At 44.5% G+C, this 27,134-nt stretch overlaps 7 protein-coding genes across 26 annotated transcripts; 5 read left to right on the forward strand and 2 right to left on the reverse strand.

The window, feature by feature from the left end:
- Positions 1 to 50: 50 nt before the first annotated feature.
- Positions 51 to 6,109, forward strand: LOC108038903 (E3 SUMO-protein ligase PIAS1). 6 transcript variants are annotated; one of them, XM_017115780.2, is made up of 9 exons: positions 52 to 379; positions 1,078 to 1,752; positions 1,817 to 2,057; positions 2,113 to 2,347; positions 2,409 to 2,575; positions 2,641 to 2,729; positions 2,798 to 2,945; positions 3,723 to 3,801; positions 3,876 to 4,068. In XM_017115780.2, exons 1-9 carry the CDS (start codon positions 251 to 253, stop codon positions 3,916 to 3,918), a joined length of 1,806 nt encoding a protein of 601 aa, XP_016971269.1. In that variant the 5' UTR covers positions 52 to 250; the 3' UTR covers positions 3,919 to 4,068. The 6 variants fall into 6 exon arrangements, with proteins under 6 accessions (XP_016971268.1, XP_016971269.1, XP_016971271.1 ...); XM_017115779.2 differs by lacking the exons at positions 3,723 to 3,801; positions 3,876 to 4,068 and adding an exon at positions 4,268 to 4,840 and having other exon boundaries at positions 51 to 379; XM_017115782.1 differs by lacking the exons at positions 3,723 to 3,801; positions 3,876 to 4,068 and adding an exon at positions 5,808 to 6,109 and having other exon boundaries at positions 53 to 379.
- A 432-nt stretch (positions 6,110 to 6,541) lies between these two features.
- LOC108038892 (glutathione S-transferase 1) lies at positions 6,542 to 7,577 on the forward strand. Its single transcript, XM_017115767.2, has 3 exons — positions 6,542 to 6,743; positions 6,804 to 6,852; positions 6,908 to 7,577. The coding sequence occupies exons 1-3, from the start codon at positions 6,649 to 6,651 to the stop codon at positions 7,442 to 7,444; spliced, it is 681 nt and encodes a 226-aa protein (XP_016971256.2). The 5' UTR covers positions 6,542 to 6,648; the 3' UTR covers positions 7,445 to 7,577.
- Positions 7,578 to 7,667: 90 nt separating this feature from the next.
- On the reverse strand, positions 7,668 to 16,726 carry LOC108038884 (DENN domain-containing protein 1A). 8 transcript variants are annotated; one of them, XM_017115749.2, is made up of 10 exons: positions 16,331 to 16,726; positions 16,003 to 16,197; positions 12,922 to 13,189; positions 12,801 to 12,854; positions 12,478 to 12,738; positions 11,954 to 12,412; positions 10,665 to 10,697; positions 10,028 to 10,543; positions 9,202 to 9,684; positions 7,668 to 8,505 (listed from the first exon to the last, which is right to left on the reverse strand). In XM_017115749.2, exons 1-10 carry the CDS (start codon positions 16,345 to 16,347, stop codon positions 8,062 to 8,064), a joined length of 2,730 nt encoding a protein of 909 aa, XP_016971238.2. In that variant the 5' UTR covers positions 16,348 to 16,726; the 3' UTR covers positions 7,668 to 8,061. The 8 variants fall into 8 exon arrangements, 7 of the variants coding, with proteins under 7 accessions (XP_016971238.2, XP_016971237.2, XP_016971239.2 ...); XM_017115748.2 differs by having other exon boundaries at positions 12,922 to 13,192; XM_017115750.2 differs by lacking the exon at positions 10,665 to 10,697 and having other exon boundaries at positions 12,922 to 13,192.
- Positions 16,727 to 16,821: 95 nt separating this feature from the next.
- Positions 16,822 to 19,759, forward strand: LOC108038886 (phospholipase ABHD3). Of its 7 annotated transcripts, none has more exons than XM_017115756.2 (4): positions 16,822 to 17,313; positions 17,377 to 17,659; positions 17,913 to 18,084; positions 18,156 to 19,759. In XM_017115756.2, the coding sequence occupies exons 2-4, from the start codon at positions 17,496 to 17,498 to the stop codon at positions 19,365 to 19,367; spliced, it is 1,548 nt and encodes a 515-aa protein (XP_016971245.2). In that variant the 5' UTR covers positions 16,822 to 17,313; positions 17,377 to 17,495; the 3' UTR covers positions 19,368 to 19,759. The 7 variants fall into 7 exon arrangements, with proteins under 7 accessions (XP_016971245.2, XP_016971244.2, XP_016971246.2 ...); XM_017115755.2 differs by having other exon boundaries at positions 16,822 to 17,093; XM_017115757.2 differs by having other exon boundaries at positions 16,822 to 17,093; positions 17,382 to 17,659.
- On the reverse strand, positions 19,688 to 22,354 carry LOC108038889 (5'-AMP-activated protein kinase subunit beta-1). Its single transcript, XM_017115764.2, has 3 exons — positions 21,397 to 22,354; positions 20,105 to 20,335; positions 19,688 to 20,044 (listed from the first exon to the last, which is right to left on the reverse strand). The coding sequence occupies exons 1-3, from the start codon at positions 22,048 to 22,050 to the stop codon at positions 19,898 to 19,900; spliced, it is 1,032 nt and encodes a 343-aa protein (XP_016971253.1). The 5' UTR covers positions 22,051 to 22,354; the 3' UTR covers positions 19,688 to 19,897.
- Positions 22,355 to 23,641: 1,287 nt separating this feature from the next.
- On the forward strand, positions 23,642 to 26,551 carry LOC108038894. Of its 2 annotated transcripts, none has more exons than XM_017115768.2 (3): positions 23,642 to 23,834; positions 24,551 to 24,863; positions 26,442 to 26,551. In XM_017115768.2, exons 2-3 carry the CDS (start codon positions 24,634 to 24,636, stop codon positions 26,452 to 26,454), a joined length of 243 nt encoding a protein of 80 aa, XP_016971257.2. In that variant the 5' UTR covers positions 23,642 to 23,834; positions 24,551 to 24,633; the 3' UTR covers positions 26,455 to 26,551. The 2 variants fall into 2 exon arrangements, with proteins under 2 accessions (XP_016971257.2, XP_016971258.2); XM_017115769.2 differs by having other exon boundaries at positions 23,642 to 23,821.
- A 158-nt stretch (positions 26,552 to 26,709) lies between these two features.
- LOC108038895 lies at positions 26,710 to 26,998 on the forward strand. Its single transcript, XM_017115770.2, has one exon. The coding sequence runs from the start codon at positions 26,725 to 26,727 to the stop codon at positions 26,860 to 26,862; it is 138 nt and encodes a 45-aa protein (XP_016971259.1). The 5' UTR covers positions 26,710 to 26,724; the 3' UTR covers positions 26,863 to 26,998.
- Positions 26,999 to 27,134: the final 136 nt, after the last annotated feature.

Here is a 27,134-nt window from a genome sequence, read left to right on the forward strand (position 1 = left end):
GGGTGTTTCATAGCTGCGTTAGTCGTGGTGGTGACGCGTTATGGGATTTCAGGGTGTCGATCGATAGTGACAACTCTAGTCGGCTCATCGCGACGACGCCGCGTAAAATATTTTTGTTTCCCCAGCAATCGTTAAAAAACCGCCGAAAGTGTTTGTTTTTATGTGTGGTGCGCGTCCCAGGCGAATGCAATCGAGTCCGCAACTGCTTTTGCTGACCGCCTAACGCCACCGGAGACAAAAAATAACAGTAATGCGAAAGACCCGCTCGCAGACGGCGCGCACGCAGGCGGAAAATGCCGCAACATCTTCGAGCTCCGGCCACCAATCAACATCTTCAGCGCCAATAGCAGTGAATCCCTTTGATGCGGGCAAATACAAGGTGCGTTTCTGCCGACCCCTTTTCATTCAGCTCAAAGATTTTTCCACAAATATGGGATCCATTGATACCCAGAGTGACCACAGCGAAAAAGTGTGGCTGCCCCCCACCGAGTGGGAGGGCAACCCAGCCGACGCAAAAGAGAAGCCTGCCGGCGATTTGCAACACTGCCGTCCGCCATATTTCTTCAGACCGTGCGGACAAAACAAAAAATTCGTGTGACAAAAAAGGCATTTTTGCGGCCGTTTGTTTTATAGCAGCTGCGAAAAAAGAAACCGGGTTTTGTGGTGTCTGCACTAGCTTATTTTTCTATTCACCTGTGTTATAAGCCATTAAAAGCGGATCGGTTTAATGCAATAAGGCTCTATATTGAACGCCATGTTTGAGCAGCTAGGTAATGGTTTGGTGGCATGCGAGAAATTCGGACCTGTCAAAGTCTGACAAAAATAAAATTTGTAGAGCTAATACTTTTCCGGCTGGCACGATATTGGCTGAAAAGGCAAAAATTCGATTTATAATTTTACCAAGCCGCACGGGTACATACAAATGTATACAAATGTGCGAAAACGCGATATTCGCACATAGTGAGCGCCTATGCGTTTGTGTGTGTGCGTGCCTGGGCTTGGTGTGAAGTCCCGCTATTTGGTTACAACTATCTTGCCAATTTTCCTTACCTTTTTTTGTGTTCGGCTTGCTTGCAGGAATGTGAGCAAATGGTGCAGATGCTCCGAGTGGTCGAGCTGCAAAAAATTCTGTCGTTTCTGAACATCTCCTTCGCTGGACGAAAAACCGACCTGCAGAGCCGCATCCTCTCGTTCCTGCGCACCAATTTGGATCTGCTCGCCCCGAAGGTCCAGGAAGTCTACGCCCAGTCCGTGCAGGAGCAAAGCGCCACGCTGCAGTACATCGACCCAACCAGGATGTACTCCCACATCCAGCTGCCGCCCAGCGTGCAGCAGAATCAGGTGGGCCTCGTGGGGGGCGGTCCGGGCGTCCAGGTGCCCGGAGGCCAGATGAACGTGGTCGGCGGCGCACCTTTCCTTCACACGCACAGCATCAACAGCCAGCTGCCCATCCATCCCGATGTGCGGCTGAAGAAGCTAGCCTTCTACGATGTCCTTGGCACACTGATCAAGCCTTCGACGCTGGTCCCACGCAACACTCAGCGCGTCCAAGAGGTGCCTTTCTACTTCACACTCACGCCCCAGCAAGCCACTGAAATAGCGTCCAATCGCGACATCCGCAACAGCTCTAAGGTGGAACACGCCATCCAGGTACAACTGCGATTCTGCCTGGTTGAGACCTCGTGCGACCAGGAGGATTGCTTTCCGCCTAACGTCAATGTCAAGGTGAACAACAAGCTGTGTCAGCTGCCAGTGAGTATCTACCGATAGTCCAGCCAGGACCGAATGACACCTCCTAATCCACAATCACCGACAGAATGTCATTCCTACAAACCGACCAAATGTGGAGCCCAAACGGCCGCCGCGCCCCGTTAACGTCACCTCTAATGTAAAGCTGTCGCCGACCGTCACCAACACCATTATGGTTCAGTGGTGTCCGGACTACACGCGCAGCTACTGCCTGGCCGTTTACCTGGTGAAAAAACTCACCTCCGCACAACTCTTGCAGCGAATGAAGACCAAGGGCGTGAAGCCGGCTGACTACACCCGCGGCCTGAGTATGTTTCCGCTTACCAAGTAGTGTATCCTTGCTTATAAATACTTTCTTCGTAGTCAAAGAAAAGCTGACGGAGGATGCCGACTGCGAAATAGCCACCACTATGCTTAAAGTGTCACTCAACTGCCCGCTGGGCAAGATGAAGATGCTGCTGCCGTGCCGAGCTTCAACTTGTTCGCACCTGCAGTGCTTCGACGCCAGTCTCTACCTGCAAATGAACGAGCGCAAACCAACCTGGAACTGTCCCGTCTGCGACAAGCCGGCCATTTACGACAACCTAGTCATAGATGGGTATGAGGATGCCAAATCGTGAATCACCTGAAAGTAATTGATTTCCCATCTTTTTCCACAGATACTTCCAGGAGGTGTTGGGCTCGTCGCTTTTAAAGAGCGATGACACCGAGATCCAGCTGCACCAGGATGGATCGTGGAGCACACCAGGATTGCGAAGCGAGGCGCAGATCCTAGATACACCCTCAAAGCCAGTGCAGAAGGTTGAGGTCATATCGGACGATATAGGTGAGCGGCCACAACGATGCCAGTTCTGTTTATTGATATTAATTATGCCTTTGTTGTTGTTATAGAGCTTATCTCGGACGATGCCAAACCAGTAAAGAGCGATTTGTCCCCAGCACCGGACGATCAGCCAACATCCACGTCAAACAGTGAAACTGTAAGTTGTGAGCTTACATATTTTATTAAATTCTGCTACAATATGATTGTCTTCCGTCGATGCAACAGGTTGATCTGACGTTAAGCGACTCTGACGACGACATGCCTCTGGCCAAGCGTCGTCCTCCCGCCAAGCAAGCCGTCGCCAGTTCCACGTCGAACGGCAGCGGTGGCGGCCAACGTGCCTACACGCCGGCACAGCAGCCCCAGCAATCCGGTACGTTGGATCCATTTTTGCAATAAGCCAGTAAATCAATTATAACTCTGTATAGCCAAGAATCCCTTATAAGTTTACAAAGTGCTGATTGTAGACAATAGGTTAAAGTAGACATAAGAATCCATACACATCCCATTCACATCCACACAGACTCACTCACCCTAATGCAACAAGCATTTTATTCATAGAGATGGAATCCTCAAGTTTCACTCCATGAGAGTTTCGTTTTCCGTTTTCATGTATATAACAATTTATCTCGCAAAGCAGCGTAGAAGTACTGCTTTTGGTGCATGATTTGATAATATTCAGATAAAGAATTCGGAATTTATATGCTTAACGCATAGGCTTAAATGCTATACTCATTCCTTGCGAAGGGAATTTCGAAATTTTTAAAGAAAACATGCTGCGGCTTCAATTTTCTCATTACAGATTGTTTCTCGAATTTACTTATATAGATCCATCTCTACTTTATAATTTTAGGTCCTTCATTCGATTTTAGTTGGAGTACCCAGTTCAAATTTATCCCATTATACACAAATTTGTAGCATTATATTTAAAATTTTTTCAAAACTATTAGTATGGCATTTTGTAGACATTTTGCGTTTAAAGTGCCTGCGCCAAAATCTGCTTTGACACAAAAGAGTTCTTAAACTTAATTGAATCCCCTAGCCACGGCTTTAGGCTAAGTAGACAAAGAAATCCTACTCCACTGCATAGGAAGGCTGGAAAAGGACTTGTGTTTTTGATTATTTTCCGCTTTCGTTGATTGTATTGTAGATGGTAATGTTTTTAAGAAACGTAAAACGACAGAGGTGCTTTATCGGCGTGTTGACTTGCAAATTTGGCTGCGCTCACGGTAGGTTTTCCCGTGGAACATTGGTGGGCTCGGGTGCCCAAGAAACCCATACTTTAATCTGTATATTTTTACAGAAAACCTAAGCCAGACAGCTCCAGGCGCCCAAATGTGGTATAAGCAGTTTTAAGCCTAATTCTCGGTTTTACAACCACCTGTTGTTGTTCTTTCTTCATTTGATTTGTATTTATTTTGTCACCGATTCTTAATTATTCCACGAAATGTAATTCTATTTTAAGTAATGTGCTAATAAATTATAGTAGATCGTTAGTGAAGGTTTTTTGGTTAGAGATCCTTTTTTTCGATTGCTATTGTGTTAACTTCGCGTTGATATGATGATAATTATTGAACTAATTAAAGTAACTTGTGCATTTCTTTGTCTTTTCTCTTTCTCTCTCTCTCTCTCTTTCTCTTCTTCCCCTGATCTTTTTGTGTGACCCGTCCATGCTGCCGCCGATGAAACTCGTAGAATCCCCAGAACAGCAGGCCCGTCGCCAATCGCCAGAGATGCGGCCAGTCTTAGACCAGCATCTGCAGCAGCTGCAGCAGCAACAGCACGAGCAGCCGGCGGCTGCAGCTGTTCATGCCTCTCTCCTGGAATCCCTGGCTGCTGCGGTCGCGGATCAAAAGCACTTCCAACTATTGGATCTGGCTGCGGTTGCGGCTGCTGCAGCTGCAACGGCATCCTCCGGCCAGGGTCAGAATGCCGGCCCTTAGGCAGGACCCGAATCCCACGCATCCCACCGCACATCTCACGGCCCGCACCTCACCCCCATGATCCTTGCTTTGGGTAGCCCAGTTTCTGTTTTCCGTTCCTCTCCCGGTGGCACAAGGCCAGATCTTACCTCAGAGGCTATTCTTCGGAGTTCCAATCGCAGTCACCTCATCATTCATCCGCTCTCAATCGCGACCCACCAACTGATGCTTGTAATTCTTGTGTTGCAGGACGCAGGCAGAACAGACATGCTTTATAGGAGCGGGTCCCCATGTCCCCAGTGGCAGGTGCTGCTTCCCCATCGGCCAGATTGTCGCTGCCCCTTTCAATTGGCTCACCCATCTAGGTTATGTCCTGTGTCTTTCGTTTCTGTGTCGTCTCGAGTAGTTGTGTTACGCTTAACCCGGGGTCCTCAGCAAAACACACTGACCACACCCCGCACACCAACTAAAATAATCCTAGATATTACAATTACACAAACTAGCACCAGCATTCATTAGTAATTACCATAGGAAACACAATTAATTTATTATTCTTTTGCAATCGAAGCGAGCTGCTGATTGATCACAGCGGAGAGCCCGGAGAAATTAATCGCCCTACGCATTACTAACTTAACAACTAAGCGTACACCTAAATCAGATGTTAATCTTAAGTTCTGCCAATGCAAGTTGGCCGTATTCCTATTCCTATGCACGAGGCGAGAGAGGAGACAGGCGAGGCGGCAGCCAGCCGCGACACCGACAATTAAGTTAGTTAAGTTATTTTAGTTGAACTACGGATACTGAATGGATTTGAGGCAGGCAGAGTGGTGTGGAGTGGAGGGTGCTGCCCGCATGTGCGTATTTATATTGTGTTGCAAGTCAGGGCGAATTTGCATTAAATTATCATGTCTAATGGCTACAAATGTATGCGTTTTTATTGATGAAAGTCGATTGAAAATGGAGGATTAGTTATGCATCAAGCTAGGCACTCGATTGCTAAGGACCTCCTGACCATGGTCGTTTATTTAAGCTCAAACCGTACCACCACGGATTTATATGTTAAGAAAATGATTTTAAATTTAACAATGCTTTGACTTTGATTTGATGCCAAACCCTTTAAATATCAGAATGAACAAATATGAAATCAATGTACAAGAAGATGTGTACTTTAACTATATTATTAAACAACTTTCAACCAAGGCCTGTTGTTTTATTTACCAACGGGGGTCAAGTTCTGTTAAGTTTATACCGATTTTTAATTTAACATCCCGTTTTTAATTGAGCCCACCCGAATCCTTTTTTTTTACTTGCAGAGGATATAGACGGAAACGTTGCGGCTAAGGTCAAAGAGGATTCCGTAATTGAACTTTTAGATTCGCCATAGCCCGCCGCCGCTCGATCTTACAAGTAAGGGCCTTCGATATCCGTAGGCGTCCCCAAAGAATTAGACTTGGCCTATTAAACGTATTTTATATTGCGCCACAATTCGTTGAATATCTTGTAGCAACCTAAGTATGTTACATTTCCGCGTAGTTCGTAAAAAGTATTCGTTAAGGTAAGATAAAAAGCGAATAAATAAATAGACCTAAGTACTGCACCAATAAAGCTGGATTTTTTAGTAGAGGCCTTTTGAATTTCCCGCTCATCAGCTGCTTTGGCATCGCCACAGGTTGGCATTCCCAAATGTACTTTTACTTTTGGCCATGGGCGTAGTCAATTAGTATAGAAACTTAAAACAACCATTTTTTGGGGTAGTTCGATTTTGTTTGGTTTTTGAAATGCTAAATTAAAAAAGAATGATTGATGACAATGTTTTAATTAAACTGCAAAAGTTATACAACTTTAAAGTACAAACAACATTTGAGAGAACGGCGCCAAAGTTTTCTTTTGAATTTGTGAATTCGTTTTTATTGCTTATATGCGCTAACTTTAAAAACTATGAATTTTTTTAACATTCAAAATATTTTGTTGAACACCAAACTCCAAATCAAAAAATTATTCACTAAATAATAAACGGAATATCCTAACATTCATTGGATATTTTTAAGAAACCAAGGTCAGGTTATCTACTTAAATCCCCCTTCTACCTTACACCCATGCGTTTGGCATCTTGTTCACCTTGATCGCCATTTGTTGTGTGATTTCTTTGGGAGAATGTCGAAGCCAACGTTGTATTACGCCCTATTTAGCCCTCCGGCCAGAGCTTGCATCCTGGTGGCCAAACTAATCGGCCTGGACCTGGACCTCAAGTAAATATGTAGCATTCACTAATTCAACGTGGCTAATGCATGCTCATTTCAAATCTTCAGACCCGTTGATTTTGCCAAGAAAGAGCACCTGAGTGAGGAGTTTATAAAGGTTCGTGAAATCTTTAAAATCGCAAATTTCTTTTTGTAAACTTCCCTTTTCGCAGCTAAACCCTCAGCACCAGATTCCGGTGTTCGTGGACAGCGATGGCGAGGTCTACGTAGACAGCCACGCAATCGTGTGCTTCTTGGTGGCCAAGTACGCCAAAAACGACCAGCTGTATTCGCAGGATCTCAAGAGGCGAGCCCACATCGACCACCGCATGCACTACGAGAATGGAGTGCTCTTCCAGGTGGTCAAGGACATTGTAGCGCGGAATATATACGGCGGAGAAGGGGAGTTCAACCCCCGATCTTTGACCCTCTGCCATAATGCCTACGCTGATCTGGAGCACTTCCTGCAGAAAGGCAGCTTCGTGGTAGGCAACGAACTGAGTGTGGCCGATGTGTCCATCCACACCACGCTGGTGACACTGGATTTGCTCATACCAGTGGAGCGGGAGAAGTACCCGCAGACAAAGGCCTGGATGGAACGCATGGAGAAACTGTTGCCGGACAACGAGGAGATAAATCTCAAGGGTGCTCGGGCCCTGCAGACCCGCATCCTGAATTGCATGGCCGAAAACAAAGCCAAGGATCAGTAGATTGTCCCTTAATCCTGTTTTCTTATTCTCTTTTTTGGGTATTTTAATTTCAAGATTTACCTTTTACTTTCTAGAAAATCTTCGAATTTTACTGATATACCAATTTTTAAATAAAATATGTAAAACTGTTCAACAAAATGGTATTATCTGCAGGGTTAATGCTCGTAATAACAGACTTTTATAATTTTGTGAAAGCAAAACCTCTTGTGTCAAATATACGAACTCGAGTTTATTTGTATTTTATTGGTAATTTGTTAGGCTAATTGGCTTATAATCATTCTACTCTAGATTCTCGTGTCTTTTGATTTGGAAGTCCAGTGTACAATATGTATATGTAGTTTGCGAAAGTTCCGATTCATGCAAAATGCTAAAACCCTTCACTAAACAGTTATTTACACAAACAAGCGTTTTAATTTGATCCTTTGCTAAACGGGCCACTGAAGAAAACTAACTGACTACGGTAGACATACAATGTTGGTTATTTAAGGGTTACTTTACTGTCATCGGTATTCTTTCCTTGATTCTGCCTAACTGTCCTATCTATTTACAACACAATGTATTAATCACACTTATTTTGGTATCATATTTGAAGCGGGTTGTGTCCAGTCCCTATCCCCCTAGTCGAACGTTGTCCAGTTGTTCATGCCCTTTCCGGTGGTGAGCTGCTGCGGCTTCTCCGTCCCGTTGGCATTCAAGGTGAACTGGTCCAGTCCGTACTTGCGAAGCAGCTCGAAGTCGTCATCGGGCTTGGCGGCAATGGTATTGCGCTGGTTGTGGGGCGGTGGGTGCATCGGAGGCGTCCGTCCCGTCACCGCTGCCACCGTGGCCATGTGCTTGGGGGCAAAGTACGGGTACAGCGGATTGCTGACGCTGCTGGCCACCACACTGCTGTTGACGCCAGCGGGCAGTGTGCTGGATTTCTTGCCGAACGCCTTGCTCAGCGGCGGCAGCGGCCGGGCATTCTGATTCAGCGGATCGAAGTCCTCCAGGTCGAAGCTGGTGTTATTGCTATCGTCCAGCGATATCAGATCGTTCATGCTGTCTTCCAGGGGCTGGTGCTGCTGCGGGTTGGGGAGGCACAGAGGTACGGGTTGTTAGAAAGCTTTGGGCGTGAGGTTCTTGGATTCTACGGTGCCTATTGCAACATACATTCAACTCGAATTACTTCATAGCGTTTACAAGCATCTACATACGGTTGAAAACTACAATGGGTGCAGTAGATGTAGATTAATGACTAAACAATGAAATGATAGAATGTAAATGAACAAAAATATCAGGATAAAATTAAAGTTTAAACATTCTTTAAGTCACCGGAAAGATATTATATCGGACTTGCCCATATATTTTAAAAATCCTGTTAGTGAATAAAATATAAATTCCTGTAGTTTTTATAACACGTGATTAGTTCTTAAACTGGGTTTTTATAATGGATCCCCATTTGGTGAGGGCAAATAAGTATGCTATGAAAAATGTGTGACGCCTTTTTATGAAACAATGGGGATAAAATCTTTAGGTAATGAATTTCAGGGAAAACGAATGATTATGATGGATCACAAGCTACTATCTTTCACTACTGTATTCAATGTATAAAATAAACAATGCCATCTATTTGATAAGGGATCTTCAACTGTTGAATGACGTTAGTTTAAATATTTCGGGAGAGGCTACATGAGGGCCCTTGATGTGTGTTAGTGTGATTTTGACTGGGAGACCACAACCAGGATGGGCTTAGTTAACTAACGTCGCAGCTGGTGTACCTCTCTCTTGGCCCGCGGCGTCGGTACGGGCGGATCGGAGACATTTAAGTGCGAGAACGTCGACGCCGCCGTCACAAAGGAGGCGCCCGAAGAGCAGGATGACGTGGCCGACGACGACGATGCGTTCGAGCTGCGCACTGATTCGTTTCCGGTGGGCTCGTCCCGCCAGCAGTTACGTTCCAGCTTACTGATCTCCGCGCTGACAGCGGCGGCGGTGGCCGCCACTATGGCGTTCGAGCTACCCTGCCTCCGGGGCGGGATCGGCGGCGATTGTATGTCCGGCGGACTGTCAAAGCTGCTGGAGTCGGCGGTGGGCAGGGGCTGGCGCGGTCTGGTGGGCGTGGAGGTGTGGCGCGGTGGCTTCGTCTCCACGTGCGGATGCGCGGCGTACGGATGATTGTAGTAGGAGGCGGGCGTGGACTGCGGAGGCGGCGGGCGGGCCGGCGGTGCTCCTCCTCGCCTGTGCTCTGCGTTCGGCTTAAGCTGTGTGGGCCGATGGACGATGCCAGGAATGGGGTGGTGGGTGCGAATGTGAGACGAGTGTGATCGATTAAATCGGTGTGTGGGGGTGGTGTGGTGTGTGGGGTGTTTGTGGGCATGAGACATGGGCCAGACGATCGATCGATGACGACATACAGTTGGACACAGACACGACACAGACAAGGAAACAAAAACAAGAAGAGCATGAGAACAACATAAATTCACAGCACATCGAGATGAGTGGTCGATTTAGCTTAGCGGCAAGCATGTGAACGGCTGCACTGGAGCGCACCAATTACTGGAGCTGCTGCAGCCGAAGCTCGTACGCCCGCACCAGACTACTTACACTGCGGTCCACGGCCGGCGTCTTGAAGAGCGGATGGTCCTGCAGCTCCTGCGACAGATTCATCTCCGAAGATGAGCAGAGCGAACTCGCCGAGCTAACAACAGGAGACGCAGCGAGGTGATGACCATAATGAGCACCAGCACCCGCACCGTACGCATGACCGTTCGGCTGAATGTGGCTGCTCGAGCTAGACATGGCCAGCGGGATGGGGCCGCGGCGCTGGAATTCCCGTGGCTCCCTGGCGCCGGATCCGCCGCTGCCGCTGCTTCCCGTGACGGAGGCAATCCCATCAAGTCGCTTGCTGGTCACTGGCGAGCTGGGCGCCGAGTGGTGGGCCGCTCCAATGGCCTTGCCACCCCGCACGTATCCTCCACTGGCACCGTCCGGACGATCCGAGTGGTTCGGCGATCCCAGGCCAAAGTGGAAGTGTGTGCCGCCGAACTGGTTGCCGTTCTCGCGCAGCTTTGTCTTGAAGCCCTTGTAGGCGGTTTTCATCCCCCGCGAACCCTCCTTCACCTGAATCGATGGGATAGAAAATTATATTAGTTTTTGCATCCTTCCACAACCTGTACAGATACACAAAAGCGCTCGGGGAACAACACAGATTGGGGCATTCAACGGGGACTCGACCACTCACCGATTTGACGGCAGACTTTACAGCCGGATTAGTCTGCAATGGTTAGACATACGCATGTTTTGATCAGAAAACGATTGGGCACAACCGCAGCGAGAGCAGAAAGCACAGAGGAGTGTAGGATGAGCGATCCAAGCGGCATATGGAAGAGAAACACACAAGATACAGGCGAGATACGGTGTGAATGAGATGCGCAGAACGACCAGCGTGTTATTTAAGCTACGGCTAACTACACTTAATGGCTACGATGACAATGCTGATTCGGGTAATGGGTACTGGGTGCTGGGGATCACTGGGGCAATGGGGCTTGACATGTCGAGGCGGTGATTATAATCTGCGATCAAGGAGTGCGTTCCAAACGATATCACAGCTAAAGGCCATGAATTTAGAGTAGAGAATGTTAGTACGTAAATGGATTAGTCCAGAAGCTACTGATCTACTAGATGTTAAGTAACTTTGCATTTCGACTTTGGATTTATGTACACCTGCACTGCTAGTGTAGAAACAAAATGTTTGTGTATAAAAGCATTTCACCGATCTAGGCAATTGATTAAGCTAATATGTTAGTATAGAAGCTTGTTTTATATTTAAATACATGGCTCCATTACCAATTAATCAATGTTACTTATTATTTCAGCCTGATAAGTTCAATTTTAATTAAACTATTTTGAAAGTAATTTTTAGATTTTGTTTGTTGAACGACAAAAAAATAAAAAGAATAATAAACAATTAACTAACTAAAACATAAAACTCATAAATGAACAGATATTAATTTGGAATGGATCAAGAAACATTAAGACGTTCTTTTTTAGTTTATGGCAACATAAATTATTTGGTGCAGTTGCTTGTTAGGACGTTAAATAATTCGTTTGCGTAGAAATAAGAAATCATTTGAACTAACATTGCAAATAAGGTGTGTGGGAATTTACATTCTACTCGTTTATATTGGTATTTGGTTTTGGTGGTTTTGGCATGGTTGGCAGTCTACATATTGTTCTTGGCAACCAATTGGGACAAACTGCGCAAATACTGTGGAATAGATTAAATCAAATCAGATAAAAGAAGATCATAAGGGTGGCAGGTGGTAAAAGTAACTTAAGAGTACATTGGGTTAGCGGGTGTCAGCGCAGAAAGAGGCGGTAACGAAATGCAAGCCCAGTTCCCAGGTCCCCTCCAAGCCATTCAACTGAGAGGGATGATGGTGGTGGTGTGGGGCGGATGTGACACCATGAGGGTTAGGTAAACAGCATTGGGCCACAGCTGGTGACGCAGTCTAAGCTTCCTCGGCTCACCTTGTCCTTCAGGTTCTTCATGATGGTGTAGTTGCGGCCTCGTTTCTTCTTCTCCGCATAGCGCACCGTCTCCAGCTCGAACTCGTCGGAAAAACCGAGTCCGCTGTTGAGCATCTTTAGGCGATCGTCGATAAACTGCGCAAAGATCTGCAGATCCATCATTTTGGCAAGAAAGGGGCGCAGATGTGCCGGCCGAGATTCTATGAATTTTTGGGAATTGAAGGTCTTGCTGGTCTCGTGGTACTCTACTGCATCCCGATAGCCACCGATCAGCTGCACCAGTGCGTTAAGGAAGATCTTAGAGATCCGGTCGCCGATGTGGTCATGCGTATGATTTAGATACTTCTTAAGCTGCGAGACAATCTCCGTCGGCAGATTGTGCACATCGTCGAATGGGCTTTCGAATATTTTCGTATCACAGTTCAGGATCACAACTTCACCAAGCTCATCGCTGGTTACCTGGTCGAGAAAGGATATCGTTAGTATCTACAGCCTCGACCGAATGTTTAGTTAGTTCAGCTTACAGTTTCGAGCACTGGTTCTGGCACACCAATCAGATATGGCATCGGCGCACCCAGGTAGTCTTTGAACTCCCACGGCAGCACCGGTATGAATATGTGCTGCCAGACCATGGGATATAGGAATGCGTTCGCCGCCTGGATGCACGAGGACAGCCGGTCCAGGTGTCGTGAGGTGAAGATAATTCGACGTTCGGCCAGCATGGCTGCAAACACGGCAATCATCTCCTTGGGCTCCACAAAGTTGTAGTACAAATTCAAGTTATGCTATAGAAAAAAGTGTGTTTTAAGTTGCGCTTTCGGCTGGTATATATCACCTAGAAACTCACATTTTCTGGCATGCTGGGCAACTGGAACTGCAGGGGACGCTCAAAAACAAAGTGCTGTTTAAAGTAAAAACGAAAATTCGTTTAAGATTTAATCAGGAATTATCCAAGATTTTCTACTCACACTCTGCCCAGCGTTGTAATAGACTTTTAGGTGGCCACCCGAATCCGGAACTCCCTGGTTGTAGGCTTCGGACAGGAAGGCACGGAAGCCATTGGAATCAGTCCGCTTCAGCTCGGCCAGAATGGGTAGTAGCTTTAGGAAGGTGTCGTGCCACGGCAGGTAGGTGATCAGCACCATGGCCGTGTTCGTCTTGGGATCTTGTCGACAGAAGCCAAATCGCCATTTCGAGTCGCCGGTGGTGTGCACAAAGGAATACGTCTGCACCGAGCTGCTGTTTATCAATAGAGAGAAATGATTTTAATAGTACAAATTGTTAGTATTGCTAAAGTAATATTCAAAGTTTAAACTCTGTACTGTCCAAGGTTCGCTCAAAGTTGCATTCGCTCTGGCAACGCATTGAATGGCCCTGTTCATCATGCGTAGCCCAATTTTATGCATGATGTGCTATTGATGTTCAATAGAGCTACCGTCTGACCACAAAAACGACCATGTGAATTAAAAGTAAACTTGCGGTCAACATAAAAGTAATACGGTTAGCTTTAAAAAATTATTTAATGATGAATTTACTTTTTACAAAACAAAGTGAGTCACAAATCAAATCGTAAGTTTAAGAAGTCGATAGAAACTCGACCAAATATTTTTAAATGGGAGTTTTAAATTATGAAACGTATTTATTCCATTTTGGTAAATACCCAATGTGTATATTTAATTTTGCAATCAACTATGGATGGATGTGATAGGCCTCGGATTTCCCCAAGTGCGAGCTTCAGTGAGTAACGCTACAAGATCCTCTTCACTTTTGACTCTTAACTCAAATAAATGTGATTTTTCGCACGACTTATGATACTAAGTCGTAAAGTGACGAAACAAGACGCCAACAAACTTGCCTAATGAATTCAGGGTTAATTATAAAAGCATACAAATCATTCCGATTTTTATTATTCTTTCCGCTCCACTTTCTGCGTTTTTCCAGTGCCTCATTGTGGAATACCCTAACAAATATGGCAGGGTAGATACTAATAGTAAACAACTTGTTTTCATATCCTGATTTCAAAATATTGTTTTAGTTGACCACTCATTGACAAACGATACTGAATGCACTATATTCCTCTCTGGTGATTCAACCGTTTTTTAACGTTTATGGTGGGAATTTTTTGTGAAGGGAAATGTTTTTTGTTTCCCCTTGTAAATCTCTTTCTTAAGCCCTCATGTCTAGTTTTAGCTTTCTTCACATTTGTTTGATTTATTTTCTTTTGCCTTTTATGCGACGCGTTGTCCGCATTAATTATTGTGTTGAATTCGCATTTAACAAATTAAATAAATCGCAATTTTGCAACAATGACGGCGCAGTCTTATTACCCGGGCACGTTTCCCATTGTCCGCAGATTTGCATATTGTTCGGCTTCAGCTTCGGTTTTTTCTCTTTGCCCCGAGTTACATAAAGTCGTTAGATCTAAGTGTTTCGGATCGTGTCATTACTCAATTTAATATGCAAAGTCAGGCGGCGGACTACGCCGAATCCGCAGCTGATACGGGTGCTCCTACAGCTTGAGGAAATGGAGGCGGATTGGGGAGGAAGAGGGAGGGCTATCTGGGGAGGTTGGGACGTTGACTTGGACTTGAAGTTCCTTATCGCGGGCCTGTGCCCAAATATACAGTTGCGGTTAAGATAAGAGCATACGGAATTCGGTCTTGAAAATTTATTGAAAATGTTTGACCTAAAATCTAAACTTGTACTGCAAACTAATAAAGTGAAAACTGCTGGATTTCATTGGTTTTTAATTAAAGTGATAGGCTATTAAAAAAAATTGTATGAATAATTTTATCAATTGTTTGTTCAAATTTTGAAATACAAATTTAAAACTTTTTTAGTTTGCCAAAATATATAAGTTAATATTTTTAAAACAAGCCATTTATTATTTTACAAATGAGAGTTTTTGAATTGATTTTGTTTGGTTATAATTATTCTGACGGCAGAAGTAGGTGACTAAAAACAATATATCATCTTAATATTTATAAGTTCAGCTAATATATGATTCAGATCTTGGAGGCTATAATTTTAACCACAATTGTATATGAGTAAACAAAATCTCTCCTTAAATATAAACAACGGTACTCGGCGTAGTTTCTACCAGTCAAACGCCGATAAGCTCTGAGGTCAAACCAATTTTTCTCTGAAATAAAATAATCTTGCAGACAAACTTTGAAATTCCAGCAGCAAAAAGTTAATTAATCGCCAATGTTACTTTCCCGATGGTTTATCAAGCAATGAGTTCGGGGACTTACACGGACAGCTGGGCAGATAAGCGAATGGGATGAGTCTGGGGGCAGCCGGATGACTAACCAGGTGGCGAAGGAGCCAATTGATACAGTTCCAGGCGCTCCAGGAAATGCTTAGCCAGTTGCGTCGAACAATGCCCATTGAATAATACAGTTCATTACGCGAACTCGCTGTGTAAACAAACACCGAAAGCGAAACAGCAACAGAAACAGAAACGGCACAACAGGTTATTCGTTTCATGGACAAGCTATCTGTTGTTGGTTGGTGGAAGTGGTCGGGTCGAGTGGTGACTCATCGGCGGAACCCTCTTTCCGTCTGGCTATGGACTATGGACGATCGCGTCTGCTGGTGCTGCATATTATTTATAAAACGGACGCCCCCCTCTGACTAATCCCATTTCCGATCCTATAAAGTCAAGATATTGCTGATCAGCATCATCAGTCCATCTGTTTGTATGCGATTGGAAACTTTCCAAAGGTTTTCGTTTCGAAATTGCTCATACGCACAATTATATGCTGTGGCTAGACCAGTTCAATTTGGTTAGCATCGTTGACTTTAAATAGAGGATTTTAGGAGGTTTCCTTAAGTATAAAGTTTCAAATATTATATCAAAGTTTTATAACTTTAGTATAAATTTGTTGTTTTTAAAGATAATCACATTTAAATTGGGATGTGGTCCCCTTACGCGTTTTCATTTTGGAGTTTATTAAAATCGAACTACTTTATCGTCTGGCTCTCTAAAAACAACTGACCGGATGTGGGGCGAAGGATCAGATGGTAAGCCCCTCCTGCATACGCACCTTAATGTATCGCAGGGAAAGGCGAATGATGGGATGCCGGTGAGCACCTCCTTGTCGCGGAATCCCTCGGGGAAGCTCTCCACGATGACGCCGGCGGGTGCGGCCGGACCACCGCTCCTGGGACTCGTGCCCCTCTCCAATCCCGGCGTCGACGAGACCTCGCACCAGAACTCGAAGAGCTTCTTCACGTCATTTCTGGTGAGGAGGAGGAGGGGGGAGGTGGAACGGGGAATTCGCGATGACTCGTGGGAGTAAAAGCGCTCCGCCAGCGGCCAGTGGAGCGGAACGCCCACTGCAGCCACCAACTGGAACTGGGCGGCATACTCACTTGATACGCGATCCCATTTCGAGAAGGTCTAGCACATGTTTCGGTCAGTGGGGGATGTTCGTTTGACTTGTGTTTAATCCGGGCTGCTAATACGGATAATACTGATTTTTCTGGCACAATACGGGTGTACTACGTCCTCCACTTTCCTCCAACTGCTCTTTGTCGCCTCAGATTCGCGACGTCATTGGTTTCTTTCCGCCGTTCGCGTTGTTTTTCTCGCACTTGTTTGGTCTTGCTCGGGAATGGGGACCACTGCTCACTAATTTTCTGGCATTTTTGGGCCACAACAATTGATATTCACTTGGAACCCGCAGTTTTATGCAAGCAAACAGAACAAAAACACCTCGTACAACAAAATCGCGAACAGTACGTCCGTTCGGGGTGGAACAAAACCGATATTAATTCGATACCATCAAAATTGGCAACATCGATGCCTCCCTCCAAGCATCGACTACTTTACGTAGTCTGGTCACTCTACTGCACACATTTTTTGATTTGGCGTCCCACGGTGTGTTTACATTTTCGGCAGTGTGCGGCCTTCATAGTTTTTTCAAGTTTCCTTGCACCCCAGACGATTTGTTCAAGGTTTTGTTCTCCTCTCTCTGCAGCCGCCAAAAAATTAATAATATTTTTAACGACATTACGTAAGAGCGTGTAACCGAAACAGTTTGCCTTTTGAAAAATTCCTGTACTCAGATCTACAAATTGCGACCGCGAATTACTATACTATAGTTCCGAATTCGATTCCGTCATACTTGGCACGGTAATTACCTGCACCCACCAGTCGAATCAATAGAACACCATCTACACCGCTCACCACCCACTCACGCCCATTGTTTTGTTGCTGCACGTGATGACGCCGAGGAGAAGTCCGAACCCGAAACCAAAACCGACACCGACACCGAAAGCCGGGGTCAATCCAATACTGAGATACTATCAGTCCACTGCGGACGTAGTTTCGATTTGTGTCAGCCCCGTCACAGGTTTTTTTTAAGTCGCCCTGTCTAAATTTATATTTATTCTTTTATTTTCGCCCTCTTTTCAAGGTAAGCACCCAAAAATTCTGGAAAGTAATGCCAGACAGCACAATCGGCAGAGCCCCTCGGACCGTAAACCCTCGGTTTTAGCACACTATTATAGTTTTAGACGTTAGTTTAGAATCGCCATGCTGTGCGCCCTTGTCCGTGGTCCTTCCACCGGCCACAAGTTGGCCATCTACCGCTCCGTGTCCGAGCTCATTGGCCCGGGTCACGATATCCGCTGCCTGTCCGCCGGAAGAGGCGTCTATCAGCACCAGAAACCAGCCCAAACCCACCGTCGAGATCTGCTGTGAGTTAGCGATAAGCGCCATACGCTAACCAAGTGTACCTGAACCCGTCCCGCCTGCACCCTTTCCAGGGCGTGTGTCGTCCGCCTTTGATACGGACTGCCGCTCGTTCAATCGGAACCCATGTGCATACATTAGCGCGCGGAGATTAGATATGCCTCCTTGTACTTATTAGACCGAAATAACCCATTCATGCCACTAACAAGTCGCGCTGCGCTGTAAATCATTTTATTTTTGCCTTGTTCGCTCTTTCAGCTCGCTTTCCCGGGAAGCAGAGAGTTCCAAATTGCCAGTACGGAGTCTTCATTCGGAGCGCGACGCCATGTTCTACTCGATGTACGCGTACCTGTCCAACCTGCCGCGCCTCCACGTTTTGGGCATGGCGGTGGTGGCCTATGTCGTCTATTACCTAATCCAGGTGGTCAAGGTGAGTGTAATGACAGCGATTGCATCATGTCCGGTGCGTGACTAATCACCAAATTGGGCTTGTAATTACAGCGACCTATTATCGCTTGTTCGGACGGGCCGTTTAAGCAGTACCTGATCCGCAAAGTGCCGACGCTGGAGAACAAGTATTGGCCCACCTTCTGGTGTGTGGAGAGCCGTGCCCAGACCGTCCTTGCGAGCCTGCTGCGCTCTAAGAGTCTACCGCACGTTAACTACCGTCGCGAGATCCTCTCGCTGAAGGATGGCGGTGAGGTGGCCCTGGACTGGATGGAGGAGGGCTGTGAGGCCAGCTCTCCATGCATCCTCATCTTGCCGGGCCTGACCGGTGAGTCGCAGGCTGAGTATATTAAATGTCTGGTCTTTGCCGCCCAGCAGGCTGGAATGCGAGTGGTGGTGTTCAACAATCGCGGACTCGGTGGCATCGAGCTGAAAACCCCTCGGCTCTACTGCGCCGCCAACTGCGAGGATCTGTGCGAGGTAGTCCAGCATGTGCGTCGCACCCTGCCCGAGCAATGTAAGCTGGGAGCCACTGGAATCTCCATGGGTGGCTTGATCCTGGGCAACTATTTGGCCCGCAAGAGCGACGAGGCCCGGAGCTTTCTTTCAGCTGCGAAGATAATTTCGGTGCCTTGGGACGTGCACAAGGGCAGTGCCAGTATCGAAAAGCCTGTGATCAACAGCCTGCTGGGACGCCATTTGGCTGCCAGCCTGTGTCGCACCTTGCGCAATCACCTCGACATCTACAGGGATATTTACCAGGACTCTGACATCGACATTCAGCGCATCTTGCGCTGCAAGACCATCAAGGAGTTCGACGAGCTGTTCACGGCCAAGCAGTTCGGTTATGCCCATGTGAATGACTACTACTCGGATGCCACGCTGCACAACAAACTGGACCACATCTCGGTGCCGTTGCTCTGTCTGAGTGCTGCCGATGATCCGTTCCAGCCACTGGATGCCATCCCCATCAAGGCGGCCAACCAATGCACCCATGTGGCCATCATTATTACGGCTCGTGGCGGCCACATCGGCTTCCTCGAGGGCTGGTGGCCGTCCACCAAGGACCAGTACATGGGCCGCCTGTTCACAGAGTACTTCAGCAAGGCGCTATTCGACGAAGACGGCGAGTTCCAGCACACGTCCAACAAGATGCACGAGCGGTTTATAGCCAAGCAGACAGTATCGCTGGCCTCCTCGTCCCCGCTGCTGCTGAACAAGAAGGTGGACGCTGATCAGCTGGACCACAAGGTCAAGCTGATGTGAATGAGGCTTACTACTTTTGCTCAGTTTTTGTCCGACTAGGATTTCCACTTAAATACATAGTTGTTCGCGTATGTATTCCGATAGATTTCCGTAAGCGAAGACTTTCGTACACATGTGATATGAAACATTGATCAAAATCCAAAGTGTTGTTATACTCTAAGACAGCGAATAGGGAACCAAATTGTCAGTCAATATGCATAGTTGCTTAAATTATTATTAGAACGTGAAATTAGTGACATATCAAGTTGAAATTGCAAAAAAGCTTTACGATTCGTAGTGGTAAATTCAAATACAAATATTTATGACACAATGCAATAATCTTATATTTTTACAAGTTCCGTATATTTATAACTAATAAAAATACAACGCTTAATAAAGAGAAAAATAAAACACTTTCACTGCATTTTATAGTAAATTTGACAAGCGAGACGTATTGGGCTTGGGGTATTTCCCGAATCGATTTAATGTCACCGGGATTACCCCCTCATAAAAACCAGGTTCCTACAGCTAAAATACCAATACCGAGTGGCCTAAATGGGCTTGTAAAGCAGCGTGGTGACGTACTTCTTGCGGTACCGATGCGTGGCACTCAGCACCATAACGCCATCCTTGATGGACAGTGCATACAAGTGGTTAAGCATCACATGGTTTGGTTCCGGCAGCAGAGTGGGTTCGCACTATGAGTAGAAAAAGATAACATTAGGGGGGATACTTCGCAAAACAGAGGGAATACTTACCGAAAGCGGTGTATCTTTGTTGAGGATGACCTGCAGCAAATGGGGTGGCAAAACGGGTGGCCCGGATACCTTCTCCCAAGGCTTCACCTGGGGCACTTCCTGCGTGTATTCCTTCTCCGCGTAGTTGGTCACGTTCTCACTGTCTTTGGCCAGCGCCTGGAACACTTCAAAATCGGATTCCCGCACGGACACTAAGTTATTTCTGTGTCCCTCGTCGTTTTCAACGCTTTTCTGAAATTACAAACCGATGAGCAATAATCAATTTTATTGTAATTATAGCTGGTTAAACAGTGCCCTATGAAATAATTCATACATAATGCCTTTGTTGAGTGCCATTCATGGGCGGATCCCATATGTAATTGTAGCCAATAAGTGGCCTTTTCGCTGAGTTCACTCATAAAATTGGATTGAGGTATTATCGATAGAACGGAAATTGTGTTGAATATTTTGGGTAGGTATAATTATATGCAATATAATGTATGATATGGGAGATCGATATTTGCGCTGGAAAGAAAATTGCTTTGAATATTTTCTGTAAGTGGGCGAGGTCAATATATTACTTTAGGCAATATCTAGTGCTATTTTGCTAAGTGGAATTGTTAGTGATATTTGCTTTCACAATGAAATGCAGTATTTTCTGGGAGTATTTCATTTTTTGATTACATACACATTTTAAAGACCTAAATAACAAGTTAAAAGGTTTTCATTTCTGTTACTAGATCGTTTGCTCACTATAGATCGCAAATAAGCGAATATTTGTAATGAGTTCGTGCCCTTTTTTTATAGAGTATTATAAACCATTATTTATTTATGTATACAAGGTGGAAAGGAAACTATTTAAAAGGTTTAAATTAAAGATTACACGTAAATAATTGTAATAAATAAGTAATGGATTTTATTATCTCTATTTAAAAATCCATTATTTTATGTCATTCGATTATTACTCTCCACTTTTTAGTTATACTGCCACAATCGGATTTAACTATCTTAAAAAGATAGAGAGATTAAATTTTCTCAAAGGTTAATCTATAATTGCAATTCTTTTCGTGTAACACTGTTTGAAAATTCCATTGATTGGAGCTCCCTACAAAATAGCTAAATCTCCCCAGATGAGCATCTCTGAACCCAATTGAAATCCACTACTGATTACTGGGGAGACTTCGGTTTGTTTACGCCGATTACACAACGCGGGCGAAAATCGTTAACTGCGTCATTCGGGCGCCCGAATCGTAAACACAGAGAAAACGGCGCCCACTCTATTGATTTTCCTCCCAGAAACCCCAAAAACTGACCAGCTTGGGATCGTGTTTCCATTCGCCGTCCACGCAAAACTTGTACTGGTGGTCTCCCTCGGGTAGATCGATGATGGTCACGAAATTCTGGTGGCTTCGGACCATTGTGATGGGCTTCCAGTTGCTAAAAGTTCCCGAGATGGTTACGTTCTTGCCGCCGCCATCCCAACGGAGCACGGTGGGAAGGGCCGTCTTCCGGATGTCGTCCTCCTCGCTGAGTAGTTGGGATCCCGGCGCTGGCTCCGTCCCTGCCTCCTCCTCCTCGTTGTGATCCATGCTGGAGTGCTCTCGGTGAACAGCTGATGACGACTCGTCGGCAGTGCGCCTGGTGGATCCAGTTCCAGTTCCCGTGTAGTACGGGTCGTCGTCTTCTTGCGACGAGCCCTCGTTCAAGACTGCCGTATGTTTTTTGTCGAACGAGAAAGCTTGGCCTCCTCCTCCTCCACCGCCACCGCCTCCCGTCCCCGCTGCACCGCCCAACACAGCTGCTGCGCCAGCACTCCCGCCCTGTACCGCTCCCCCACCTCCAACTGCTCCTCCCCCGCCAACGCCCACGACCGAATCGCGGAAATGTGCGGGAGAGCTCGGCGTAGACAAGTCGGTCGACTTGTGGCGCTCGCGCTGCATGTGCACGGTGGAGCTGGCGTTGCCCATGTTTACTGCCGCTCTCTCTGGCCCTTCGGCAGGTCACAGCCCGAGTTTAATGAGGTTTTGACTTGTGTCTGGAATCCTCTCCTGGTCGCTTCTTTGTCTTGGCACTTTGTTTTGACCTGAAAGTCGCGCGTTTACGATTGTTTCACGGACGATATTTTGCACGGCTTGTAGTCTTTTGGCAGTATTTGGCATTTATTACGCAGAAAACTGCCTTATTCAATCGTTTGTTTCGTAAAAAAATTGCTAATAATAAACATTCGCAAGTTCCGATAGGCGATAAACTACACAGGGTTGTTTCTTTGAGCATTCAAAACAAAGGAGCTATCGGGCGATAAGCACACAAAATGCTATCGGAACTGCCACTTGTTTTAAATCATACAAAAGCTTTTTGCTGAATGTCGTTAAAGCTTTAGATAGTGTTGATGTTTTAAATTTCTGATAGCAACATATAATCCTGCTTATCACTTTAATTCTTTTGAATTGTTTTGATGAATTCGTGGTAACCAACTCAGTAAATTTTTAAAATAGATATCTAATGGATATATAAATTAGGTCAATGAATCATAAAATTTATCTTTTAATAAACAAATTAAACTGAATTCCGGGATGACTAAACCCAAAGCGAATAAGATAAGTTATTAGATTTAAGAAAGAGCATTTAACAGGTCGCCTATTCCTCTGTAAGTGCGTACAAACAAGCATTACAACTGAGGAAAACCGAGGGTCCAAAGTCCACAGCAATCAACATGCATCCGAGCACAATAAAAAGGCATAATATAAAAACGAGAAAGACAGAAAAGTGAAACAAAGAGCAGCGGCGGAAGTTCGTTGGCAAGGCTGCTCTATGATGAACCAGGTAGAATGTGAATTTAGCTGCCAAAACAGATGCAGCCAAAAACAAACAGAAGACAGAATCACTGAAAAGAAAAGGCGATCAAAACAAACTAGACAAACCGCCTCGGAAAGTCAGGTACCAACACTAGAAACCAGACGCTTTCCAGACGATGGCAACACCCAAAGAAATTCATGGAAAATACACATTGGATTGGCTAGCATACACTTAAAAAACTTTCCATTTCCTCTCTTTTTAATACATTTGTATATTCAAAATCGTGTTATATTTGAAATATCTTAATATTAGGAAATAACGGGAAGCGTATACAATCTTAAAAACGGCATTATTAGGAAAAATATAAACATTTGTTTGGTTGCAACCTCCATTAAATCGCCATGTATCGCAAGCAGTTTTTATTTTAGATAATAGGTATACATTTTTTTATGTCATATTTAAAATTTAGGATATTAGGAATTAAAATGTGGATACATATTTGGGGAGCTAATCATAATCATAATCACAAATGTGACCTCAGATCTAAAATATTATTGATTTTAACTAATGAATTAATTTAAAATAGTTGATTTTGTTAGTTTTAAAATTGTTTAAAAACCGATCTAGACAATATTTCTTTTTGTGCACTCGTGGGGTTTGTATAGGTGCGTGCGTGGTAGACACTAACACCCAGACAAAACCCGACGCCTTCGCATTTAAAATTGATTAAAACTAAAAAGACTCGATGCCGATGCCGTGCCTTGTTTCGTTTTCAGTGCGATCGCAGACATTGTGCAAAACGGTTCACAGTTCTCTCCGCTCGACTGGAAGTGAAGTGATCGTGTTGCTGTTTCTGTTTTTGTGGGAGTGCACTGGAAGAAGCCGGAGAAATCGTGTCAAATTAATTGGAATTAAAGCCTGCAGCAGAGTCACAAGTGGCAAGTGAGCATTTGAGGTAGGTCAGTGGGCTGAGTTGACCTCGCCACTCTTATCAGTAAGGGCCAGACCCACTTTGAATTCCCTCATTATCGATGGTTTTTCAAGGCCCCCACTCCCACATCCACTCCCTCTTATCGTATCACGTCCGACTAACCTTACTAACCAACTAAAAACTAACCCGAAAACCCAAACACCTAACTATTTCCCATGGCTCCCGTGGACGGCGCGTGTTTTAGTCGATTTCTGACCACATTATCAGCCTAGTCAGTGAACTGTTTTGAACTGCTAATTGATAATATGTATGCGGCAACACCTATATATTTAGATTGGCAAACGATTCAGCTTAAAACTACGACGCACTTGCCACTTACTTGCAATTTTATCGAAGCCTGTTTGATCAGCCTAAGTAAATTTAAAATACCTCTTTACTCGGTGTTATACATACTCTCCTAACTGAAAAACAAAAGACCACTCGGTGAAAACAAACAGAAACCTTCAAGATGGCCACCACACCTGAAGCAGATACGATAATAATAAATGTATACCAAGACCTTATCAATACTCTGACTTGTTTTTCCACTGCACCATAAATGAATTCAATTAAGATCGGACGACAGCCAAAAAAAGAAAAATCCCACACTTGGAAACAACTTTAGAGGCACGAGCCCACCAAAAAAACAAGATTTCAGTCAAAATAAATAAATTATGGTGTCTATACATATATATTTTTAGCTTTATCAATTTCGGGCGTTTCTTCGGAGGCTCGACATATACACACAGCCAATCGGAACGAGATCTGTAGCGAGGGTCGCACCATGGATAGTGTCAAGTCGTTCTTCGCCGGTTCCAGCAAAGATGGAAACCTGTCGAACAACCGACAGTCGAATGTTCCCGGATCCTCCGTCAGCAGCCGCTGGGGACGGAGCTGGAGCACCAGCTCCCAGCACACGGATCCCGAACCAGGACCCTCCAATTCCAATGTCAGCAAGAGCGGAAATCCCTGCGATGTGAAGCGCAAGGATAGTGACAACTACTTCTACATTATGTAAGTTGGTTTTTCTTTTCAGAAATTCATTTTGGAGAGCCGGGAACAATCATTTTAAGGGGCAAGATAAGATAGAAACATCTTTATTTGTCTTTCTGTTTGGCATTTCCAGATAGTTATAAAACATTGAAGATGATACAAAGTTCAATAATTTAATTTATTATTATTTGATCATTGGTTATACTATCTACTATATTTATTTTTAATGTCACTTTTAATAGTTAAACACCATTTAAGATGAGTCACAGTTCACTAGATTAACTTTCAGATAATAATATAGAGAATCATTTTGAAATGATTCAGAGTCCATTTAACTTATTATTTCGATTATCAGACAATCATAAATTCTTCATATATTTCCTGATAGTTAAAGAGGAAATATAAATAGATAGGTCTTATATGAGCAAAATTATTATATTTAAAGAAACACGTAATAGGTTAATATCATCCATTTGGTTCCACATATTTTTGTAACTTTAATAATGATTTCTCTTCTTTACTATATTCATTTTGATCACATGATCAGTCTAGTTCCATTTAATAAATTCAAAAGATTTACCATCTTGAAGATTGTCATATCAATCTATCTATACATATCTATATTAATTTACTAGACATTTATGAAAGTTCCCGACTTAGAGTCTGCTTTCAGTTTAGCTTAAAATGAGTCGTATATGAATGCAGTTTACTCCTTGATATTTTGATCTGTATAGAATATGCTTTATGGAAAAAAGATACCAAACGATTACCTATCATTTAAAAGGCTTTATCTGTATAGGAGTATACAAGAAAAGCAGATAAGATAGATTCCGATTGGTTGATCAATGACCCTAAAAGTTGTTTACTACCCAAGACACTTTTACGAGCAAACGTGCCTATTTATAATGGTATCTTTGTGTCCCATTCTTTGCTTTATAACTCTTCGAATATTTTTTTTGAGTAGTTCTCAAGAGGTTTTTATTTCCTGTACTTGTTTATTACTCTGTTTACTTGGTCCCAAGAAATAATTTGATTATCTTGCAACTGGCTTATCAGTCATTGCACATGGAAGCCCATAAGTAAATGGTTTGGCAACAGCTGTAATTTCGGAGCCCTGATAGCCGTTCAATGCCTGCAATTGTCGATTACGACAGGGGTTAAAAGCTTGATCAATGTGAATAATTAAATGCCAAAAGAACGTAACCAAACATTCTCTATAGAGGCTGGCAAACCAGTTTGTGCGGTCATAGATTCGTAAGCCTAAGCTGGCTTAAAGTTCTGAGCGAGATAGCCTGATATTCGGAGGGGTATCTGGACTGGAACTGCATAACCAGTTAAGAGTCAGTTGCGAATTAACTGGCGCTGCGAACAGCTGAGGAAGTCCCGTATTTAGAATGTGAGTGGACGGGGATAGCCCCGAAAATAAACAATCTGGGCGTGGGCCTTGCCAGGTCGTATAAAGTGCGTGACTCAGTGGAGCAGCTGGGCAGTAACCATTGGGCAATCAGACTCTCAGCACGCTGTAAGATCCGCAGTCGGGTTAATATGTACCAAAACCACAACTGATGCAATATCATCTCTTCTTTCGTCTCGATTTAGGTGGCGCGCTTGAAGAATACCAGACGATTGTGGATTTGTGGATCGGAGCATCAGTCGGATGAGTCGAGATCCGTATCTCAAGTGACCTGCAGCTATATCTGTAACCCTATTAGGAACATCGGAGCGCTAGCTGCAACATTGGCCTTTTGCCTAGTTGCACCATCTCCATTGGCCGAGTCCGGTGTTTAGTGATACTAGTTATTTATTTACAATTATACACACAAGACATATTCACTTACCCCCATTATTGTACGTACTGTCCGATCGATCCCCCCTCTCCTATATGGACGCCATCACAATTCTGGGCTTGGTCTACTGGCTGATCTGCCTGATTTTGTTTGGACCGCTGATGTTCTTTGTCTGCGTCTACCTGCCCGAAGTTCCGGTTCGATATGTGAAGAGTCTGAGGCAGCAGACTTGAGTGCCATTCAGCCCACTTGACCAAGAAATATCCAAGTCCGTAGTACATAAATTAATCAAGCCATAGCTGAAATGATGTTGATGTACAACCGATCGATTTGTAATAAAAAACTACTCAAAAATTCATTTAACTTAAATATCTAACGCGTTTATATGGGGGTTGGGGAATTTTATTTACTGATCTTAAGAACCCCCATGCGTCAGTATAAAATGAAATGCTTAATTATAAGTTCATTAAAAGATTAAAAAATCAGAATGTCTAAGCTCCATATC

Source organism: Drosophila rhopaloa, unplaced genomic scaffold (genome assembly GCF_018152115.1).
Source record: "Drosophila rhopaloa isolate 14029-0021.01 unplaced genomic scaffold, ASM1815211v1 contig_115, whole genome shotgun sequence".
Classification (NCBI taxonomy): domain Eukaryota; kingdom Metazoa; phylum Arthropoda; class Insecta; order Diptera; family Drosophilidae; genus Drosophila; species Drosophila rhopaloa.

Coding starts and splice junctions, on each gene's coding strand:
- LOC108038894 (XM_017115768.2), top strand. CDS start 24,634: ATGGATAGTGTCAAGTCGTTCTTCGCCGGTTCCAGCAAAGATGGAAAC.
- LOC108038884 (XM_017115748.2), bottom strand. Junction 12,413..12,477: donor CAGAACCAGTGCTCGAAACT/GTAAGCTGAACT, acceptor TTTCTCGACCAG/GTAACCAGCGATGAGCTTGG. Junction 10,544..10,664: donor TAAAGTCTGCCGTCAAATCG/GTGAGTGGTCGA, acceptor CCATCGATTCAG/GTGAAGGAGGGTTCGCGGGG.
- LOC108038895 (XM_017115770.2), top strand. CDS start 26,725: ATGGACGCCATCACAATTCTGGGCTTGGTCTACTGGCTGATCTGCCTG.
- LOC108038892 (XM_017115767.2), top strand. CDS start 6,649: ATGTCGAAGCCAACGTTGTATTACGCCCTATTTAGCCCTCCGGCCAGA. Junction 6,744..6,803: donor GGCCTGGACCTGGACCTCAA/GTAAATATGTAG, acceptor TCAAATCTTCAG/ACCCGTTGATTTTGCCAAGA. Junction 6,853..6,907: donor TGAGTGAGGAGTTTATAAAG/GTTCGTGAAATC, acceptor CCCTTTTCGCAG/CTAAACCCTCAGCACCAGAT.
- LOC108038889 (XM_017115764.2), bottom strand. CDS start 22,050: ATGGGCAACGCCAGCTCCACCGTGCACATGCAGCGCGAGCGCCACAAG. Junction 20,336..21,396: donor GGAAACACGATCCCAAGCTG/GTCAGTTTTTGG, acceptor TTGTAATTTCAG/AAAAGCGTTGAAAACGACGA. Junction 20,045..20,104: donor ACAAAGATACACCGCTTTCG/GTAAGTATTCCC, acceptor TTCTACTCATAG/TGCGAACCCACTCTGCTGCC.
- LOC108038903 (XM_017115779.2), top strand. CDS start 251: ATGCGAAAGACCCGCTCGCAGACGGCGCGCACGCAGGCGGAAAATGCC. Junction 1,753..1,816: donor ACAAGCTGTGTCAGCTGCCA/GTGAGTATCTAC, acceptor AATCACCGACAG/AATGTCATTCCTACAAACCG. Junction 2,730..2,797: donor CCACGTCAAACAGTGAAACT/GTAAGTTGTGAG, acceptor TCGATGCAACAG/GTTGATCTGACGTTAAGCGA.
- LOC108038886 (XM_017115756.2), top strand. CDS start 17,496: ATGCTGTGCGCCCTTGTCCGTGGTCCTTCCACCGGCCACAAGTTGGCC. Junction 17,660..17,912: donor ACCCACCGTCGAGATCTGCT/GTGAGTTAGCGA, acceptor TCGCTCTTTCAG/CTCGCTTTCCCGGGAAGCAG. Junction 18,085..18,155: donor ACCTAATCCAGGTGGTCAAG/GTGAGTGTAATG, acceptor TTGTAATTACAG/CGACCTATTATCGCTTGTTC.